This window comes from Oncorhynchus nerka, linkage group LG27, assembly GCF_034236695.1.
Source record: "Oncorhynchus nerka isolate Pitt River linkage group LG27, Oner_Uvic_2.0, whole genome shotgun sequence".
NCBI lineage: Eukaryota > Metazoa > Chordata > Actinopteri > Salmoniformes > Salmonidae > Oncorhynchus > Oncorhynchus nerka.
This window is the reverse complement of record NC_088422.1, coordinates 34,809,344-34,828,757: the sequence shown is the minus strand read 5'-3', so window position 1 is coordinate 34,828,757 and position 19,414 is coordinate 34,809,344. Positions and strand designations below refer to the sequence as shown.

The window sequence follows — 19,414 nt, the reverse complement described above, 5'->3', positions numbered from 1 at the left end:
AATTGTACATTGCATGCAAACTCGGAAATAGACGTATAGAGGAGCAGTGATCCCTTTCAATTTTCCTGATTTTAATTTACAGAAACACCATAAAGATACTAATCCAGACTCATTATCTCAAATGAATCATGAAGTCATTGTTTCTCTCTTATACCAAAGTGTTCCTAAAGAGTTAAAGCTAGATGTACCTTGGGTGTACTTGGGCGTACCGTAGGTTATTGTTTCAGATGAGCCTGGGGGCAGGGTGTTCTAGAGCATGTTTTGTTGTTGTGACAGGAGTCTGTTACTGAGCCAGTGCGGTCTTGTCGATACAGGCCAGGGTCCGGTAGAGCTAAAGGTTCTATTGTAGCAGCCAAACACAATTTACAACAACATGTTGTGTAAGTAGTAAAGTACAGGCTTATATAGATCTTCACAGATCTTTCACTGTATGGCAACACTCAATGAGGTGTAATGAGTCTTGTCTGTTATTTCCATTGAGGTGGCATCTGTATAATTGTCACAGTTCAGTGACGTTATATACAGGAAGACAACTCATTGTTTAAATTTGATACACATTTCTGGTCATATTTCATTGTGATTTATTTATTTTATTGGTCAATGACTTTACAGACAACAAGCAAAATCCATTGAACAATCTTATTTTATTGTTGACTCATATTGATTGAGGTATGAACAAAACACCTACCATTATTACAGTGCCACTTCATATGCTCTTGACTTCTGACTTCTGACCCCTGTCCTCCCTCAGGACAACACAGTGGTGGTGGCAGACTTCGGCCTATCCCGGCTCATGGTGGAGGAGAAGGTCAAGCACCCTCCCCCAGAGAAACTGGCCAATAAGAAAAGAGTGTTCAGGCGCATTGATCGTAAGAAGCGCTACACAGTGGTGGGGAACCCCTACTGGATGGCTCCAGAGATGCTGAACGGTGAGCAGAGCAGGAGGACCCAGCGTGGAGCTGTGGATCACACGGATCAGTCACTTCAACACGTCTTTATTCACTCTATGCTGGTCTGTTAATTCACTTTCTATTTTGTCATCCTCAGGTAAACGCTATGATGAAAAGGTGGACATTTTCTCCTTTGGAATTGTGCTTTGTGAGGTAAGAATGCCATTTTTAAAGTCTTGCTTTTTATATTGACAGTATTAGGCTATGAGCTGTATGTTGAATTGAAGGATACATTTTGTGCTTCAAAGTTAGGCTAATATAGCTTCAGTATTATTTTCATCAGTTTGATTTGTCCAGTGTTAGTCAGATACTGTAATCTGGAGTGTGGATCCATTCTTAACTCTGTCTCTGTTGTAGATTATTGGGCAGGTGAATGCCGACCCAGAGTGCCTTCCAAGGACCTATGACTTTGGCCTCAATGTAGACAAGTTCATGGAGAAGTTCCTTCCTGATGACTGCCCACAAGCCTTCTTTGCATTGGCTGTGGCTTGTTGTGACCTCATCCCCGAAAACCGGTGAGTTTTATACAGTATCTTATGGCTTTTCACTCCGAGTAATGTATTACAGTTGAATCTGTTGTATTATCTAGATTATATTTGTATGCTAGTGACAACAGCTATAGTAGGCATGTTTACAAAACATTCTGTAATTGAAGGCTCAAAGGCTCAGGCTGCCTTCCCAGGGACACTCCCTCATCCTGACCTGCCTGCCTAGCTACATTCCTGGTTGTAACCTCTAACCCCCCCGTGTCTCCCCCCACTCCCTCCCTAGGCCTGCCTCCCAGAAGCTGGAGGACTGTTTCGAAGCCCTGCACCTCAACCAGGAGATGGGCATCCCTCTGCCAGCCGAACTGGAAGAGCTGCACCAGAGACTGTGTCGACTCCACCCCCCCAAAGACCGCTCCTCTCCGTCCCAGTCCACACCCCCAACGCCAGTCCCTGCTGAGGATCCCAGCCTGGCTGACAACAGCACCTAGCCCACCTTCCAGGACCACCGTCTGGACTGCTGCACTGGATGAGGAGTGGGGAAGACGGACCTAACTCGTGCCATCTGGGAACTGGATACCCTGAGCTAGCTGGACAAAAACCCAAACACCAGGACATGCAGGGTACACATCTATTTTTACCATACTACCAGAACATGTTATGTGGTGCACTGTCTCTATAAAATGAGGAATCATATTGAGAGTGATCTCTCCACAGCATTTAATATCAATCCCCACGTGAAAGCTGTTGTGTTTTTCACTGGGTTGTTTTTTTGGGGTTGGTCTGAAGTTGAAGTTTGCTGAGTGTGGAATGTAGAGATGAGACCCAGCCCATGAGAAGACTCCTTCAGCAGGCAGGCAGCAGCAGAGAAAACAGAGATGTGTGACAGACTGGCTTGATTGATGACTGGCTCAGAGTTAACGCAAGGCAGGGAGTTTGGAGTGAAGTTTGTTAACCATCAGGAGGACATGTCTAAGGACAAAACGAACACTCTCTGAGGAGGCCAAGTCACATCAGTCAGAGAAATATGTGGAGCTGTGTCAAATGAATGTTATGAGCTCACCGACCAGAAAAATAGTTGTTGAACAGTGCTTCACCTGGAGGTGTGACTCTCTGAGGTCCTTGATCTTAGAGAGAACTTTCAAACTGATGGAATCAGATCCACTCTACAACCGTTAAGTGTAATCATGTGCACTCATCCTTTAGTCTTAAGGCGTCCGCATGCTTTCCAGCCAAAACATTTCGGAAGAGTTTGTGCATATATATATTATGACATTTTGTGACATTCGGTGAGTTTTTTTTTTCAGGTGTTCAGATGTGATTGGTCAAAGGTAGGGATTCTTCAATAAAGTCTTTGTTGTCATTCAATGAGAGACAACGCGTTTTCATGAAAATTTTGTCATTAAGAAATACAGCTCCAAACATCTTAGTTAGATGTAAAATTGTGCAACTAAGATCTCTAAGCAAAAACGTCAAAATGAATGACAGATTTCTTGAGTTACCTTAGATTCATTCTGACTACTTTGATGAAGTGTATACTGGCTACTACGTCTCAAAATGGACAAACGGTACTATTGCCGCTTTTTTTCTTGTTTTTCAAGCGAAGGTCTTTTAAGGGAGTATGCGAGCACACTTGGTTCCCCTAGCCGACTTCGACTAGCTAGCCAAGCTAAAGCATGCTGATGCCTTTGTCAGTGGAGGGTTTACGGGGCATCTACCGACTTCAAGTTACTGTAGAGGGTGGTAATGTTTGTGTATAGATTTTCTTACCATTCGCTAAATGTTTTCATTCCACTTTATTAACTACATATGACTTTGTTTATCTGTTCATTTGCAGTGATGGACATATTTTAAATTGAATTGTGATTTGGGGATTTTTAGAGCTATTGACTGATTTGGAGTTTATAGAATGAAATGAATACGGTTGTTTTCACATGTAGCTAAGCTAGCACACTTTCAGAACCAGACCGGTACCTGGTGCTTGATGTTAAAGGCCCAATGCAGCCGTTTTTATATCAATATCAAATCATTTCTGGGTAACAATTAAGTACCTTACTGTAATATATTTCCATTAAAATGGGCAAAAATAGCTTTTTAGCAAAACTATTTCTCAAGCAAGAATTTTGCTAGAACTGTCTGGGAGTGGTCTGAGTGGGGAGAGGAAAACTAGCTGTTATTGGCAGAGGTTTGGAACTCATTTCACCAATTTACTGAATTATGTCACCATGGAAAGCTGAAACTCTCACCCATGCAAACCTGCTGATTAGAAGGTTCCGTGTAGATTGTATTTTCAACCAGCAACTATCAGGAAATTATATTGATCACGTGTTCATTTCAGCAGCTGTAGGACAATTATTCAAAACACAGGAAAAACAGAATTTGGACTGCTCTTGGCTTTAATGACTACTCAACACAGCTCTGTATGTGCGTCAGAATCCCAGCTGCTGATTAGACACTGAACATGTGTACTAAATGGAGCTCTGCTCTCAAAGGCATTGTACAACTTACTAAAAAGTGACTTGTATAAATAAAATAACTGGATTTATTTGTTTTTGTGAAGTTTGCTGTAAGAAATGTATATATGAATCTATCTGAGAATCAAGGGTTTATATATTTTGTTTAGACATTTTGTACAATATGAAGATTTAATCAACTTTGAGGTTTGTTTGATAGCATAATCTTTCTATGGTACTGACTTGTACAAATTGTAACCACTATCATTTATATCACCATAGTGTTGAATTAATTTAATGAATTAAACAATACCATTTTGAAAGCAGTTTCTTTTTTTTTGCCTATGGTGCTAACTTTACAAACAACATTATTTACTTCAGTGGCACACACCGAAATCCTCCCCTTCCCTTGTAAATGGAGGTAGATGACCACTAGAGGGTGGTTTTGTTTAATTCCCAGTGAGCATGACTCATTCTCTTAACAGGAATAGCAGGTTTCAGCTAAATTACGTTTTAAATGTAGAGAATTGTGGTGAATTGGGATTGTGCAGCAGAGCATCATGGGGGATGTATGTGTTGAGATAATCACGTTCTATATAAATGTTTGAACTGCATTTCGGTCTTCCGTCTCATCATTATTGAATTGTTTTTAGACGTGGTTATGAAACCCATGAGACAAAACAAAAGATCTGTACCTGCAGTTTTTACAAGTTTAACATTTTCCGTGGTACAAGAATGTGTAGTGCAATTTTGTTTTCGGTGAAGGAACGGCAGTTGAAAAGTTGAATAAGCCTTTCATTATATACTGAACAAAAATATACACGCAACATGTAAAGTGTTGGTCCCATGTTTCATGAGCTGAAATAAAAGATCCCAGAAATGTTTCATATGCACAAAAAGCTTATTTCTTGAAATGTTTTTGCACAATTTTTTTTACATCCCTGTTAGTGAAATTATGTAATTGTCATTTGCCAAGATAATCCATCCATCTGACAGGTGTGGCATATCAAGAAGCTGATTTAAACAGCATGATCATTACACAGGTGCACCTTGTGCTGCGTGACAAAAGGCCACTCTAAAATGTGCAGTTTTTTCACACAACGCAATACCACAGATGTCTCAAGTTGAGGGAGCGTGCATTTGGCATGCTGACTGCAGAATTGTCCACACTTGCCAGAGAATTGAATGTTAATTTCTCTACTATAAGAGAAATGAACATTTTAGGAGAATTTGGCAGTACGTCCAACCGGCTTCACAACCACAGATCACATGTAACCACACCAGCCGAGGACCTCCAGCTTCTTCACTTGTAGGATGGTCTGAGACCAGCCACCCGTACAGCTAATGAAACTGGGTTTGCACAACCAAAGAATTTCTGCACAAACTGTCGTCGTTCTCACCAGTGTCTTGACCGGACTGCAGTTTAGCTTTGTAACCAACATCAGTGGGAATGGTCACTGGCACTGGCACAATGGAGAAATGTGCTCTTCACAGGATGATTCCTGGTTTCAACTGTTTCAGGCAGTGGCGTCATGTGGCCGAGTGGTTTGCTGATGTCAACATTGTGAACAGAGTGCCCAATGGTGGTGGGGGTGGGGTTTGTTGTGGGCAGACATAAGTCTTTGAAAGCCAAGTTAACAAACAGATCACCGACCATTTCAAATCCCACCGTACCTTCTCCGCTATGCAATCAGGTTTCCGAGCTGGTCATGGGTGCACCTCAGCCACGCTCAAGGTCCTAAACAATATAACCGCTATCGACAAAGACAATATTGTGCAGCCGTCTTCATCGACCTGGCCAAGGCTTTCGACTGTCAATCACCACATTCTTTTCGGCAGACTTTACAGCCTTGGTTTCTCAAATGACTGCCTCTCCTGGTTCACCAACTACTTCTCAGTTCAGTGTGTCAAATCGGAGGGCCTGTTGTCCGGACCTCTGGCAGTCTCTATGGGGGTGCCACAAGGTTCAATTCTCGGGCCGACTATTTTCTCTGTATACATCAATGATGTCGTTCTTGCTGCTGGTGATTCTCTGATCCACCTCTACACAGACAACACCATTCTGTTTACTTCTGGCCCTGTGGACACTGTTAACAAACCTCCAGACAAGTGTCAATGCCATACAACACTCCTTCCATGGCCTCCAACTTCTCTTAAATGCAAGTAAAACTAAATGCACGCTCTTCAACTGATCGCTACCCGCCCGCCCGTCTAGCATCACTACTCGGTTCTGACTTAGAATATGTGGACAACTACAAATACCTAGGTGTCTGGTTAGACTGTAAACTCTCCTTCCAGACTCGCAGTATGCATCTCCAATCCAAAATTAAATCTAGAATCTGCTTCCTATTTTGCAACAAAGCCTCCTTCACTCATGCTGCCAAACATTCCCTCGTAAAACTGACAATCCTACCAATCCTTGACTTCAGGGATGTCATTTACAAAATAGCCTCCAACACTCTACTCAGCAAACTGGATGTCGTCTATCACAGTGCCATTCGTTTTGTCACCAAAGCCCCATATATTACACACCACTTCGACCTGTATGCCCTCGTTGGCTGGCTCTCGCTTCAAATTCGTCGCCAAACCCACTGGCTCCAGGTCATCTATAAGTCTTTGCTAGGTAAAGCACCGCCTTATCTCAGCTCACTGGTCCCCATAGCAGCACACACCCGTAGCACGCACTCCAGCAGGTATATTTCACTGGTCATCCCCAAAGTCAACTCCTTCTTTGTTCCTTCCAGTTCTCTGCTGCCAATGACTGGAACGAATTGCAAAAATCACTGAAGCTGGAGACCCATATCTCCCTCACTAACTTTAAGCATCAGCTGTCAGAGCAGCTTATCGATCATTGCACCTGTACACAGCCCATCTGTAAATAGCCCACCCAACTACCTCATCCCCGTATTGTTATTTCTTTTCCGCTCCTTTGCATCCCAGTATCTCTACTTGCACATTCATCTTCTGCACATCTATCACTCCAGTGTTAATGCTAAATTGTGATTATTTCGTCACTATGGCCTATTTATTGCCTGACCTCCCTAATCTTACTACATTTGCACACACTGTATATAGATTTTTTGTTGTGTTATTGATTGTACGTTTGTTTATCCCATGCGTAACTCTGTGTTGCTTTATCTTGGCCAGGTCGCAGTTGTAAATGAGAACTTGTTCTCAACTGGCCTACCTGGTTAAATAAAGGTGAAATTAAAAATAAATAAGCCACGTACAACGATCAAAATTGCATTTTATCTATGACAATTTGAATGCACAGAGATACTGTTACGAGATCTGAGCCCATTATCGTGACATTCATCCGCTGCCATCACCTCATGTTCCAGCATGATAACGCACGTCCCCATGTCGCAATGATTTCCTTATATGAACTGTAACTCAGTAAAATCTTTGAAATTGTTGCATGTTGCAATTATATTTTTGTTCAGTGTATAAAACGCATATAACGCAACCTCTGCCTATGCCCAAACGTATCATATAAATCAAACGTTCTATTTCATGGGAACATGCATTTAGATCTTCTTGAATTACTGTTTCATGAGCGTATTAGAGCAGATGGTGTTAACCAACTATTGCCCTTTCTTGTATTTTGGTTTCATTCAAGGCATACTGTATATTCTGCCTTGTGGCGCGCTCTGTTGAGTTTTGACACACAAAAAAAGCTTCAGCTAACCATCTGTCAAGAGAATTTTCAATCCCAATGATAACTAACGATCAATTAACTTTGACCAATTCCCCCTAGGTTGTAAACTAGGGTTAATAAGAATTAGGCAAAGACTTTGTTGTAGTTTATTCAAGAGAGCGCTCTGACGTCCATGATACAAAGACATTAATTTTATAACTTGCTCCCTACTTACGCACATACCTCCACACAAACAGTAGATATTCTACGCACATACTGTACATACACACGAACAGTAGTGAGTTCTCACCACTGTTTATCACTACCAAGCCGACAGTTCCATTCCCCCGAGATTAGAGGAACCTTGAAAAGGACTCCATGTCCTATCATAAGTTTCTCAGAGTTCTAGCCAGATCGGGTCAAACACAGTTGAATTGTTCTGTATTTTCTTAGACACACACACCCACACACCCCCATTTCTCTACCAAACCTTATTGGACTTATGTTTAGTACTTTATTAGTTTATGTAGCATGTATAATGAATGATTAATCACTAATTAGTTACGTTTCGGGGTGGGATTCTTAATCATTACCTTTAAGCATAATTCCCTTATCAATATCCTAAAATCTCATTAGCAATGTTAAAACAAATACATACACACTACATGACCAAAGTATCTGGACATCTGCTCATCGAACATCTCATTCCAAAATCATGGGCATTAATATGAAGTGATCCCCCCTTTGCTGCTATAACAGCCTCCACTCTTCTGGGAAAGCTTTCCACTAGATGTTGGAACATTGCTGCAGGGCACTTGCTTCCATTCAGCCACAAGAGCGTTAGTGAGGTTTGGCACTGATATTGGGCGATTAGGCCTGGCTTGCAGTCGGTGTTCCAAGTCATCCCTAAGGTGTTTGATGGGGTTGAGGTCAGGGTTTTGTGCATGCCAGTCAAGTTCTCCCACACCGATCTCGACAAACCATTTCTGTATGTTCCTCACTTTGTACTTTTGTATATACAGTGCATTTGGAAAGTACTCCGGCCCCTTGACTTTTTCCAAAAATATTTAATTTACAGCCTTATTCTAAAATAATTATATTTTTTCCTCAGCAATCTACACACAATACCCCATAAGGACAAAGCAAAATCAAGTTTTTTGACATTTTTGCAAATGTATTAAAAATAAAAACAACTATTTACATAAGTATTCAGACCCTTTGCTATGAGACTTGAAATTGAGCTCCGGTGCATCCTGTTTCCATTGATAATCCTTGAGGTTTCTACACCTTGACTGGAGTCCACCTGTGGTAAATTCAATTGATTGGACATGATTTGGAAAGGCACACACCTGTCTATATAAGGTCCCACAGTTGACCGTGCATGTCAGAGAAAAAACCAAGCCACGAGGTCGACATAATTGTCCGTAGAGTGGCACAGATTTGGGGAAGTGTACCAAAAAATGGCTGCAGCAGGTCCCCAAGAACACAGTGGTCTCCATCATTCTTAAATGGATGAAGTTTGGAACCAGCAAGACTCTTCCTAAAGCTGGCCGCCCGGCAAACGAAGCACAACACTGGAAATCTATTCGCATCCACATAAACTAGTCCAGGCATTGTTCTTTGACAAGCACAGAAAGTTGCATCTGTGGAGATGGGAGAACCTTTCAGATCGACAACCATTTCTGCAGCACTCCACCAATCAGGCCTTTATAGTAGAGTGGCCACATGGAAGCCACCCCTCAGTAAAAGGCACATTTGGTTGGAGTTTGCCAAAAGGGACCTGAAGGACTCAGACCATGAGAAACAAGATTATGTGGTCTGATGAAGCGAAGGTTCACCTTTCAACAGGACAACGACCCTAAGCACACAGCCAAGACAACGCAGGAGTGGCTTTGGGACAAGTGTCTGAATGGCCTTGAATGGCCCCGCCAGAGCCCGGACTTAAACCCATCTCTGGAGAGAGCTGAAAATAGCTGTGCAGTGACGCTCTCCATCCAATCTGACAGAGCTTGAGAGGATCTGCAGAGAAGAATGGGAGAATGGCATACAGATATTTCAGTTTCTGGTCAGAAAGGAAATTATGTCCAAAAACTGAGATTTGTGTTCACAGCAATAGGTCGCAAACTGCACTTGGTAATGAACTTAACACTGTGCCAGCTTGTGATAAATGTGACGTTATCACTGAGTTCTTAAAGGGACAGGCTTTCTTACATATAAACTCAGCCAAAAAATAAATGTCCCGTTTTCAGGACCCTGTCTTTCAAAGATCATTTGTAAAAATCCAAATTACTTCACAGATCTTCATTGAAAGGGTTTAAACACGGTTTCCCATGCTTGTTCAATGAACCATAAACAATTAATGAACATGCACCTGTGGAACGGTCGTTAAGACAGTAACAGCTTACAGACGGAAGGCAATTAAGGTCACATTATGAAACCTTAAGACACTAAAGAGGCTTTTCTACTGACTGAAAAACACCAAAAGAAAGATGCCCAGGGTCCCTGCTCATCTGTGTGAACGTTCCTAAGGCATGCTGCAAGGAGGCATGAGGTGTGCAGATGTGGCCAGGGCAATAAATTGCAAAGTCCGTACTGTGAGTCGCCTTACATTTACATTTAAGTCATTTAGCAGACGCTCTTATCCAGAGCGACTTACAAATTGGTGCATTCACCTTATGACCTCCAGTGGAACAGTAGTGCATCTAAATCTTTTCAGGGGGAGGGGGGGTGAGAGGGATTACTTTATCCTATCCTAGGTATTCCTTAAAGAGGTGGGGTTTCAGGTGTCTCCGGAAGGTGGTGATTGACTCCGCTGTCCTGGCGTCGTGAGGGAGTTTGTTCCACCATTGGGGGGCCAGAGCAGCGAACAGTTTTGACTGGGCTGAGCGGGAACTGTACTTCCTCAGTGGTAGGGAGGCGAGCAGGCCAGAGGTGGATGAACGCAGTGCCCTTGTTTGGGTGTAGGGCCTGATCAGAGCCTGGAGGTACTGAGGTGCCGTTCCCCTCACAGCTCCGTAGGCAAGCACCATGGTCTTGTAGCGGATGCGAGCTTCAACTGGAAGCCAGTGGAGGGAGCGGAGGAGCGGGGTGACGTGAGAGAACTTGGGAAGGTTGAACACCAGACGGGCTGCGGCGTTCTGGATGAGTTGTAGGGGTTTAATGGCACAGGCAGGGAGCCCAGCCAACAGCGAGTTGCAGTAATCCAGACGGGAGATGACAAGTGCCTGGATTAGGACCTGCGCCGCTTCCTGTGTGAGGCAGGGTCGTACTCTGCGGATGTTGTAGAGCATGAACCTACAGGAACGGGCCACCGCCTTGATGTTAGTTGAGAACGACAGGGTGTTGTCCAGGATCACGCCAAGGTTCTTAGCGCTCTGGGAGGAGGACACAATGGAGTTGTCAACCGTGATGGCGAGATCATGGAACGGGCAGTCCTTCCCCGGGAGAGGAAGAGCAGCTCCGTCTTGCCGAGGTTCAGCTTGAGGTGGTGATCCGTCATCCACACGGATATGTCTGCCAGACATGCAGAGATGCGATTCGCCACCTGGTCATCAGAAGGGGGAAAGGAGAAGATTAATTGTGTGTCGTCTGCATAGCAATGATAGGAGAGACCATGTGAGGTTATGACAGAGCCAAGTGACTTGGTGTATAGCGAGAATAGGAGAGGGCCTAGAACAGAGCCCTGGGGGACACCAGTGGTGAGAGCACGTGGTGTGGAGACGGATTCTCGCCACGCCATCTGGTAGGAGCGACCTGTCAGGTAGGACGCAATCCAAGCGTGGGCCGCGCCGGGAGATGCCCAACTCGGAGAGGGTGGAGAGGAGGATCTGATGGTTCACAGTATCGAAGGCAGCCGATAGGTCTAGAAGGATGAGAGCAGAGGAGAGAGAGTTAGCTTTAGCAGTGCGGAGCGCCTCCGTGATACAGAGAAGAGCAGTCTCAGTTGAATGACTAGTCTTGAAACCTGACTGATTTGGATCAAGAAGGTCATTCTGAGAGAGATAGCGGGAGAGCTGGCCAAGGACGGCACGTTCAAGAGTTTTGGAGAGAAAAGAAAGAAGGGATACTGGTCTGTAGTTGTTGACATCGGAGGGATCGAGTGTAGGTTTTTTCAGAAGGGGTGCAACTCTCGCTCTCTTGAAGACGGAAGGGACGTAGCCAGCGGTCAGGGATGAGTTGATGAGCGAGGTGAGGTAAGGGAGGAGGTCTCCGGAAATGGTCTGGAGAAGAGAGGAGGGGATAGGGTCAAGCGGGCAGGTTGTAGGGCGGCCGGCCGTCACAAGACGCGAGATTTCATCTGGAGAGAGAGGGAGAAGGAGGTCAGAGCACAGGGTAGGGCAGTGTGAGCAGAACCAGCGGTGTCGTTTGACTTAGCAAACGAGGATCGGATGTCGTCGACCTTCTTTTCAAAATGGTTGACGAAGTCATCTGCAGAGAGGGAGGAGGGGGGGGGGGGGAGGATTCAGGAGGGAGGAGAAGGTTGCAAAGAGCTTCCTAGGGTTAGAGGCAGATGCTTGGAATTTAGAGTGGTAGAAAGTGGCTTTAGCAGCAGAGAGAGAAGAGGAAAATGTAGAGAGGAGGGAGTGAAAGGATGTCAGGTCCGCAGGGAGGCGAGTTTTCCTCCATTTCCGCTCGGCTGCCCGGAGCCCTGTTCTGTGAGCTCGCAATGAGTCGTCGAGCCACGGAGCGGGAGGGGAGGACCGAGCCGGCCTGGAGGATAGGGGACATAGAGAGTCAAAGGATGCAGAAAGGGAGGAGAGGAGGGTTGAGGAGGCAGAATCAGGAGATAGGTTGGAGAAGGTTTGAGCAGAGGGAAGAGATGATAGGATGGAAGAGGAGAGAGTAGCGGGGAGAGAGAGCGAAGGTTGGGACGGCGCGATACCATCCGAGTAGGGGCAGTGTGGGAAGTGTTGGATGAGAGCGAGAGGGAAAAGGATACAAGGTAGTGGTCGGAGACTTGGAGGGGAGTTGCAACGAGGTTAGTGGAAGAACAGCATCTAGTAAAGATGAGGTCGAGCGTATTTCCTGCCTTGTGAGTAGGGGGGAAGGTGAGAGGGTGAGGTCAAAAGAGGAGAGGAGTGGAAAGAAGGAGGCAGAGAGGAATGAGTCAAAGGTAGGCGTGGGGAGGTTAAAGTCGCCCAGAACTGTGAGAGGTGAGCCGTCCTCAGGAAAGGAGCTTATCAAGGCATCAAGCTCATTGATGAACTCTCCGAGGAACCTGGAGGGCGATAAATGATAAGGATGTTAAGCTTGAAAGGGCTGGTAACTGTGACAGCATGGAATTCAAAGGAGGCGATAGACAGATGGGTAAGGGGAGAAAGAGAGATGACCACTTGGGAGAGATGAGGATCCCGGTGCCACCACCCCGCTGACCAGAAGCTCTCGGGGTGTGCGAGAACACGTGGGCAGACGAAGAGAGAGCAGTAGGAGTAGCAGTGTTGTCTGTGGTGATCCATGTTTCCGTCAGTGCCAAGAAGTCGAGGGACTGGAGGGAGACATAGGCGGAGATGAACTCTGCCTTGTTGGCCGCAGATCGGCAGTTCCAGAGGCTACCGGAGACCTGGAACTCCACGTGGGTCGTGCGCGCTGGGACCACCAGATTGGCGTGGCCGCGGCCACGCGGTGTGGAGCGTTTGTATGGTCTGTGCAGAGAGGAGAGAACAGGGATAGACAGACACATAGTTGACAGGCTACACAAGAGGCTACGCTAATGCAAAGGAGATTGGAATGACAAGTGGACTACACGTCACGAGTGTTCAGAGAGTTAAGCTTACGTAGCAAGAATCTTATTGACTAAAATGATTAAAATGATACAGTACTGCTGAAGTAGGCTAGCTGGCAGAGGCTGCGTTGTTGACTAAGTAGGCTAGTTGGCATTGGCTGCGTTGTTGACACTACACTAATCAAGTCGTTCCGTTGAGTGTAATAGTTTCTACTGTGCTGCTATTCGGGGCTAGCTGGCTAGCTAGCAGTGTTGATTACGTTACGTTGCGTTAAAAGAACGACAATAGCTGGCTAGCTAACCTAGGAAATAGCTCTAGACTACACAATTATCTTTGATACAAAGACGGCTATGTAGCTAGCTTAGACTAGCTTAGACACGCAACAGGGAGACAGGTTGGACAGCTGATCACCCTCGCAGTGGCAGACCACGTGTAACAACACCTGCACAGGATCGGTACATCTGAACATCACACCTGCGGGACAGGTACAGGATGGCAACAACAACTGCCCGAGTTACACCAGGAACGCACAATCCCACCATCAGTGCTCAGACTGTCCACAATAGGCTGAGAGAGGCTGGACCGAGGGCTTGCAGGCCTGTTATAAGGCAGGTCCTCACCAGACATCACCGGCAACAACGTCGCCTATGGGCACAAACCCACAGTCGCTGGACCAGACAGGGCTGGCAAAAAGTGCTTTTCACTGGCGAGTCGCGGTTTTGTCTCACTAGGGGTGATGGTCAGATTTGCGTTTATTGTTGAAGGAATGAGCGTTACACCGAGGCCTGTACTCTGGAGCGGAATCGACTTGGAGGTGTAGGGTCCGTCATGGTCTGGGGCGGTGTGTCACAGCATCAACGGACTGAGCTTGTTGTCATTGCAGGCAATCTCAAAGCTGTACGTTACAGGGAAGACATCCTCCTCCCTCATCTGATACTCCAGCATGACAATTCCACCAGCCATACTGTTCGTTCTGTGCGTGATTTCCTGCAAGACAGGAATGTCAGTGTTCTGCCATGGGCAGAGAAGAGCCCGGATCTCAAGGGTGAGGACTAGGGCCATTCCCCCAGAAATGTCCGGGAACTTGCAGGTGCATAGATGGAAGAGTGGGGTAACATCTCACAGCAAGAGCTGGTAAATCTGGTGCAGTCCATGAGGAGGAGTTGCCCTGCAGTACTTAATGCAGCTGGTGGCCACACCAGATACTGTTACTTTGGATTTTGAATTCATATACAACTTTCTGTGCTTGTCAAAGAACAATGCCTGGACTAGTTTATGTGGATGCGAATAGATTTCCAGTGTTGTGCTTCGTTTGACAGTGTAGCGTGCGAATCTTCCTGCCAAGTAGTGACGGGCCTTTCAGTGAATGAAATAAGCGGGAGATAGGCAGGACTTACCAGCCATCAGTGTTGGTGGCTATGTAAATGTAATCTGACACCAGAGTCACTTGTTTCTACAGCTCAAAAACCCACTAGCTGGGCTGAATAGACTGGGATACAGAAGCAAATCAAAATTTGATAAAACAAGTCAAATACACAGACAGGCCCTAAATTGACAGTCCCCTTTATTGTAAAACATATTGACTTATGTTAAGTAAAAGGCACTGATTAAATGTCTAGTAGAAGGCTATTGCCTGACCTATGTGTTATAAAAGCCAATCTAACAACTTGTTAGGCATTATTGCAAGTAGCCTAGTGTCTAAATGTTCCACTGAATCTCCCTTCCTAATTAACCTACTATAGTAGGTATGAAATATATTTCATACAATATACGGCCAAAATACATGATCTGTGTCAGTGTGCGTGTCTGTTTTCTTCCTACCTCAGCTGCACCACAGCATCTGACCTGTAATTTCTCACAGACACACCACTCGGACCAGCAGAACCAGATTTTTTTAGCAAATAAGTCGATTATTTTCACACATTTAGCAGTGTCGGTGTCAAGCACTTTTTTTGGTCTCTAACTTTTTCGGCACCCCCTTTCCGTTTTTATGTTCTGAATGAGTGACTGACAGAGTCATGGCAGGTCTCACTCTCTTTAATGATGCTCGTTTAACTTTGAATGTGAATTTGAGCTACCTCAGCTCAGCCAATCAGAAAACTAGGCCGACCCATCTTGTTAGAGTGGCCGACAACAGAGAAATAGCACAAAAGTCCATTATTGTATTTTTATATATAATTTTTTTGTTATGTTTTATTTTGTCAATTTCGACCAGCCCACCCCATTAAAAGATGGTCCGACCCTTCTGGCAGAATTGCCAGACTGCCAATCCACCGATACTGTGCAGGGAACATTCTAAGCCTTAAAGTCGAGGTCCTTCCCCTCATTAAACAGAAGGTGGTGTAGTCTAGGTTAGGTTACCACACATAGGGTAACCTCTAGTTTCACAGACAAGGTTTAAGCCTAGTCCCAGACTAAAATGCATGTTTGAGCTGGCTTAACTCAAAGCGACTTGCACAGACTTATCTTAAAATAGTGGTAGATTTAGCCTGTTCTGGATTAAAACAAAGCCGATTGCAAGAGGGAGGATTAGAGCTACTCTAAGACTGAATTGAAGCTTAAATGAATCCTTCAAAGAGGCAGATTTAACTTCTGCTTAGTACTGTTTGTGAGGGAGCATGGACTATTTGGAATATCTAAATGAAGTCCAACATGCACTACAGAGGCCAGCCAGATGAGTACTTGTGGATAGGAGTAATCGATTTAATTAATTTTATGAAATAGCTTTTCGGACCGCTTTCATATGTACAAAGAAAATGCATTGGGGATAATATCTTTGCTTGAGCCTAGACTTTCCTCTCTCTCAAAGAGGAAGGCCTTTACCCAATTCTCTCCAAGTTCTGATCACCTTTAGGTTTTTGGCATCTGGAATCTTTCATTGTGAAACTAGTGATTTGTGTGGTGCCAGTGAAGCAACTGTGTGTAGAATAGTTTCCAAAGTCTGCAGGGCCATTTGTGAACTGAGGAGTCTACATCAAGTTTCCTGATGCTGCTGGCCAAGCCAACTATAGAGTGCAATTCTATGAATATGGGAGTGATTGGCTGTATAGATGGATGTCACGTTCCCATAAAGTGTCCATCAACTCCTGATGCTGAAGAGTACAGGAACCGTAAGAACTGTGTTTTCCATCCATGTTCAGGGTGTATGCACTCCTAATTTAGACTTTTCAAACATTGTTGCCCGTTGGAAAGTTGCAACTCGTGATTTCAAGGATTTTTCTCAACTCGTCATTGTGTGCTCAGTTTCAGAGAGGACAACATAGTGGACTACTACTTGGTGACACTGGATATGGTCAGAGTAATATCCAGAGACACTGGATATGGTCAGAGTAATATCCAGAGACACTGGATATGGTCAGAGTAATATCCAGAGACACTGGATATGGTCAGAGTAATATCCAGAGACACTGGATATGGTCAGAGTAATATCCAGAGACACTGGATATGGTCAGAGTAATATCCAGAGACACTGGATATGGTCAGAGTAATATCCAGAGACACTGGATATGGTCAGAGTAATATCCAGAGACACTGGATATGGTCAGAGTAATATCCAGAGACACTGGATATGGTCAGAGTAATATCCAGAGACACTGGATATGGTCAGAGTAATATCCAGAGACACTGGATGTGGTCAGAGTAATATCCAGAGACACTGGATATGGTCAGAGTAATATCCAGAGACACTGGATATGGTCAGAGTAATATCCAGAGACACTGGATATGGTCAGAGTAATATATTTTTTTATTTTTTTATTTCACCTTTATTTAACCAGGTAAGCAAGTTGAGAACAAGTTCTAATTTACAATTGCGACCTGGCCAAGATAAAGCAAAGCATTTCGACACATACAACGACACAGAGTTACACATGGAGTAAAACAAACATACAGTCAATAATACAGTAAAAAAAATATTTAAAAAACAAGTCTATGTACAATGTGAGCAAATTAGGTGAGAAGGGAGGTAAAGGCAAAAAAGGCCATGGTGGCAAAGTAAATACAATATAGCAAGTAAAACACTGGAATGGTAGTATTGCAATGGAAGAATGTGCAAAGTAGAAATAAAAATAATGGGGTGCAAAGGAGCAAAATAAATAAATTAATTAAATACAGTTGGGAAAGAGGTAGTTGTTTGGGCTAAATTATAGGTGGGCTATGTACAGGTGCAGTAATCTGTAAGATGCTCTGACAGTTGGTGCTTAAAGCTAGTGAGGGAGATAAGTGTTTCCAATTTAAGAGATTTTTGTAGTTCGTTCCAGTCATTGGCAGCAGAGAACTGGAAGGAGAGCGGCCAAAGAAAGAATTGGTTTTGGGGGTGACTAGAGATATACCTGCTGGAGCGTGTGCTACAGGTGGGAGATGCTATGGTGACCAGCGAGCTGAGATAAGGGGGACTTTACCTAGCAGGGTCTTGTAGATGACATGGAGCCAGTGGGTTTGGCGACGAGTATGAAGCGAGGCCAGCCAACGAGAGCGTACAGGTCGCAATGGTGGGTAGTATATGGGGCTTTGGTGACAAAACGGATTGCACTGTGATAGACTGCATCCAATTTGTTGAGTAGGGTATTGGAGGCTATTTTGTAAATGACATCGCCAAAGTCGAGGATTGGTAGGATGGTCAATTTTACAAGGGTATGTTTGGCAGCATGAGTGAAGGATGCTTTGTTGCGAAATAGGAAGCCAATTCTAGATTTAACTTTGGATTGGAGATGTTTGATATGGGTCTGGAAGGAGAGTTTACAGTCTAACCAGACACCTAAGTATTTGTAGTTGTCCACGTATTCTAAGTCATAGCCGTCCAGAGTAGTGATGTTGGACAGGCGGGTAGGTGCAGGTAGCGATCGGTTGAAGAGCATGCATTTAGTTTTACTTGTATTTAAGAGCAATTGGAGGCCACGGAAGGAGAGTTGTATGGCATTGAAGCTTGCCTGGAGGGTTGTTAACACAGTGTCCAAAGAAGGGCCGGAAGTATACAGAATGGTGTCGTCTGCGTAGAGGTGGATCAGAGACTCACCAGCAGCAAGAGCGACCTCATTGATGTATACAGAGAAGAGAGTCGGTCCAAGAATTGAACCCTGTGGCACCCCCATAGAGACTGCCAGAGGTCCGGACAGCAGACCCTCCGATTTGACACACTGAACTCTATCAGAGAAGTAGTTGGTGAACCAGGCGAGGCAATCATTTGAGAAACCAAGGCTGTCGAGTCTGCCGATGAGGATGTGGTGGTTGACAGAGTCGAAAGCCTTGGCCAGATCAATGAATACGGCTGCACAGTAATGTTTCTTATCGATGGCGGTTAAGATATCGTTTAGGACCTTGAGCGTGGCTGAGGTGCACCCATGACCAGCTCTGAAACCAGATTGCATAGCAGAGAAGGTATGGTGAGATTCGAAATGGTCGGTAATCTGTTTGTTGACTTGGCTTTCGAAGACCTTAGAAAGGCATGGTAGGATAGATATAGGTCTGTAGCAGTTTGGGTCAAGAGTGTCCCCCCTTTGAAGAGGGGATGACCGCAGCTGCTTTCCAATCTTTGGGAATCTCAGATGACACGAAAGAGAGGTTGAACAGGCTAGTAATAGGGGTGGCAACAATTTCGGCAGATAATTTTAGAAAGAAAGGGTCCAGATTGTCTAGCCCGGCTGATTTGTAGGGGTCCAGATTTTTCAGCTCTTTCAGAACTTCAGCTGAATGGATTTGGGAGAAGGAGAAATGGGGAAGGCTTGGGCGAGTTGCTGTTGGGGGTGCAGTGCTGTTGACCGGGGTAGGAGTTGCCAGGTGGAAAGCATGGCCAGCCGTAGAAAAATGCTTATTGAAATTCTCAATTATGGTGGATTTATCAGTGGTGACAGTGTTTCCTATCTTCAGTGCAGTGGGCAGCTGGGAGGAGGTGTTCTTATTCTCCATGGACTTTACAGTGTCCCAGAACTTTTAGAGTTAGTGTTGCAGGAAGCAAATTTCTGCTTGAAAAAGCTAGCCTTGGCTTTTCTAACTGCCTGTGTATAACGGTTTCTAGCTTCCTGAACAGCTGCATATCACGGGGGCTGTTCGATGCTAATGCAGAACGCCATAGGATGTTTTTGTGTTGGTTAAGGGCAGTCAGGTCTGGGGAGAACCAAGGGCTATATCTGTTCCTGGTTCTAATTTTCTTGAATGGGGCATGTTTATT

At 44.8% G+C, this 19,414-nt stretch overlaps 1 protein-coding gene across 1 annotated transcript in view; it reads left to right on the top strand.

The window, feature by feature from the left end:
• The window catches only part of LOC115111661 (LIM domain kinase 2-like), a 36,391-nt gene extending 31,618 nt beyond the window's left edge, over nucleotides 1-4,773 (top strand). Inside the window, exons 13-16 of the mRNA XM_029637977.2 lie at nucleotides 752-929; nucleotides 1,048-1,103; nucleotides 1,308-1,465; nucleotides 1,722-4,773. Of these exons, the coding sequence (XP_029493837.1) occupies nucleotides 752-929; nucleotides 1,048-1,103; nucleotides 1,308-1,465; nucleotides 1,722-1,926 (597 nt within the window). The 3' untranslated portion in view covers nucleotides 1,927-4,773. The remainder of the gene's footprint in view (nucleotides 1-751; nucleotides 930-1,047; nucleotides 1,104-1,307; nucleotides 1,466-1,721) is intronic.
• Nucleotides 4,774-19,414: the final 14,641 nt, after the last annotated feature.